General features: G+C 40.0%; 1 protein-coding gene across 1 annotated transcript; it reads right to left on the reverse strand.

Annotated features, from left to right (window-relative positions):
• Nucleotides 1-390: 390 nt before the first annotated feature.
• Nucleotides 391-2126, reverse strand: LOC128746058 (cytochrome P450 4c21-like). The gene is made up of 6 exons (XM_053843108.1): nucleotides 1847-2126; nucleotides 1530-1782; nucleotides 1345-1471; nucleotides 1105-1269; nucleotides 622-1045; nucleotides 391-554 (listed from the first exon to the last, which is right to left on the reverse strand). Exons 1-6 carry the CDS (start codon nucleotides 2124-2126, stop codon nucleotides 391-393), a joined length of 1413 nt encoding a protein of 470 aa, XP_053699083.1.
• Between the last annotated feature and the right edge of the window lie 215 nt (nucleotides 2127-2341).

Raw genomic sequence — 2341 nt, forward strand, 5'->3', positions numbered from 1 at the left:
TGAAGAGCAAAAGTTGAAAGAAACGGGACTATCATCACGAAGTTGGTCCACATGGTTCTTGATATGGTGACCGGACCGACAGCGCTGGAGGACCGTAATTCGTTCGGCACAGGATCGCCACTGAAGTAAAGTAAGTATATTCGAGATTAACTTAGATAGAGTTACTTCTGAAAACTGTTGAACTCACTGCATCGTCAAGCTACAACTACAAAGTTGTTCGGATTATTTACATTTGATAAAAGAGACAAAAATGAGGCTAGAATATCGATATTCGTTTCAAATCACTTTCAATGCCGAGGTAGACATTACTAGTTACTAGTTTTTGTTATTTTTCGCGAAAAAAAAACAGACCACAGATTATTCTCCGCCGGTTGTGCTTTTGGTATTATTTTACGCGCGTTGTTCCAAAGTGAGGCCCGGTTCTGCGGATAATTTCAGTAAACCAGCAAACTTCAGGCGAAGATCACTGGCACGCATCAAATCGCTTTTGAGCTTAAAATTCAACAGCAGGTGTACAATTACAGTCTTCATGCTGTTCATAGCATATCGGAAACCTAAAATTTATAAAATATTTTCAAAACTTAACTTTATGAAACTCAAACACGACGTTTTTTCCCACACCAATACAGTTTCGATTACCACCACTGAAGGGAATGTACGCGAAAGGGTGCCGACTCTCGATTCGTTCAGAAGTGAAATTCTCAGGATTGAATTCTTCCGCCTTGGATCCCCAGATTTCCGTTCTTCGGTGCAGGCTGTGAATGCAAACTGTCAGCAGCGTACCAGCGGGTATCTTGATTTCGTCCAGTTCAATTTCGCGCATAGTTTTCCGCATAATTATGGGAGTTATCGGGAACAGCCGAAGGGTTTCTTTGATGAACATTTCTGTGTACTGTAGTTGACCCAACTTCTCAGGTGTGATGCTCAATTCGTCATGCGCTGGGAAAACTTTTTTAATTTCTTGATAAACTTTCTCCTGTAGTTGTGGATGTATGGCAAGCATGTGTGCGATAATTCCCAATATTGTGCCGGATGTGTCAGTGCCCTGCAATGAGACTGGAGTTATTAAACGTAAAAATGATATTCGAAAGGTAGAAAACTCACTGCTGCAATCATTGTGATAACATTATCGAACACTTCAGTTTCACTGAAAAAATTCTGCTCGTAAAGATCCAACAGTTGATCGATGAAAATTTTTGGTTTCCGATAGTCGCCTTGATCCGAACTTTCAGATGGTTCTGTTCGACTGGCCCTTTGAATCTTGGCATTCTGAAAAATCTGTGATTTTCTTATTATTATGTTGTAGTTCCTATGCAGCTTAGTAAACCCAACTGACAGGAGTACCTTGTTAATAAAACCGTAAATTTCTGTTCGTGCCGCTTTTTCCATCTTATAGCTACTAGTTAGCCGGTAAATAAATTCCACGTGCAAAATGGGGTTTACCATTCTCATTGATACCATCTCTGCAATTCTGTTTTTTTAAACACGAACAATCAAAATGTAAATTTAAACTATCACTGACTACTCACGTATCAAACAACTGGGAAAACTTATCTGCTTTCTGGTCTTCATGGATGTCACAACCGATTGTTGTACCGCAAACCATCGCCAATGCGCATCGTATCGTATAGCTTGTGATTTGAACCTTCTTTCCTGTCGGATATTTTAAAAGATCTTCAACTAATACTTGAGCATGCCGATCGAAAATGGGAACAAATCCGTTCAAAATCTTTACATTAAATGTAGAATTTAATGCTTTCCGTTGACGTTTCCAGATGTTGTCTATGGTTAAAATACAAATTTATTAACGACGCATTTATTAAACGCGGTATTTAAGATTACTTACAGTGTGCCACGAACAAACCGAACTCACATCTGATCATGTCATAGAAGGGCGCCTTTTGCAGGCATTGTGGGTGGTTAAGTATTTTTTGAATCATTTCCGGATCGCCGGTACAGATCAACGGAACGACGGCTAGCCAGGCTTTGAACAATTTAGCTGGATTTTGGAATCCTCCCATCATACTGGAGAAGCGTTCTTCGTCGGTTTTCCACAGAACGTTCATTCCGTTTCCGATCAGTGGGTAGCACGGCTGCACCGTGGGTAGGTTTTCTGCAAACGCCATTTTCCGACGCAAATTTATGTAGTAAACAATGCTAATGCCTAAAAGTACTATTACAAATACTGACGCGATCATTGTCAATGGTTTATGTTGATTTTTTTCTGAGTCGACTAACCGGGTTCTACCACCAGACTGGTAGGTATGAGTATACAAATAGCTACTTGAATAGTTTCAACAGAACTAGAACGAAGGTCGAACGATCATCGTTATAGGTAATT

This window comes from Sabethes cyaneus, chromosome 1, assembly GCF_943734655.1.
Source record: "Sabethes cyaneus chromosome 1, idSabCyanKW18_F2, whole genome shotgun sequence".
Lineage (NCBI taxonomy): Eukaryota > Metazoa > Arthropoda > Insecta > Diptera > Culicidae > Sabethes > Sabethes cyaneus.

Coding starts and splice junctions, on each gene's coding strand:
- LOC128746058 (XM_053843108.1), bottom strand. CDS start 2,126: ATGGCGTTTGCAGAAAACCTACCCACGGTGCAGCCGTGCTACCCACTG. Junction 1,270..1,344: donor TTTACGGTTTTATTAACAAG/GTACTCCTGTCA, acceptor CAGATTTTTCAG/AATGCCAAGATTCAAAGGGC. Junction 555..621: donor TGGTAATCGAAACTGTATTG/GTGTGGGAAAAA, acceptor TATAAATTTTAG/GTTTCCGATATGCTATGAAC.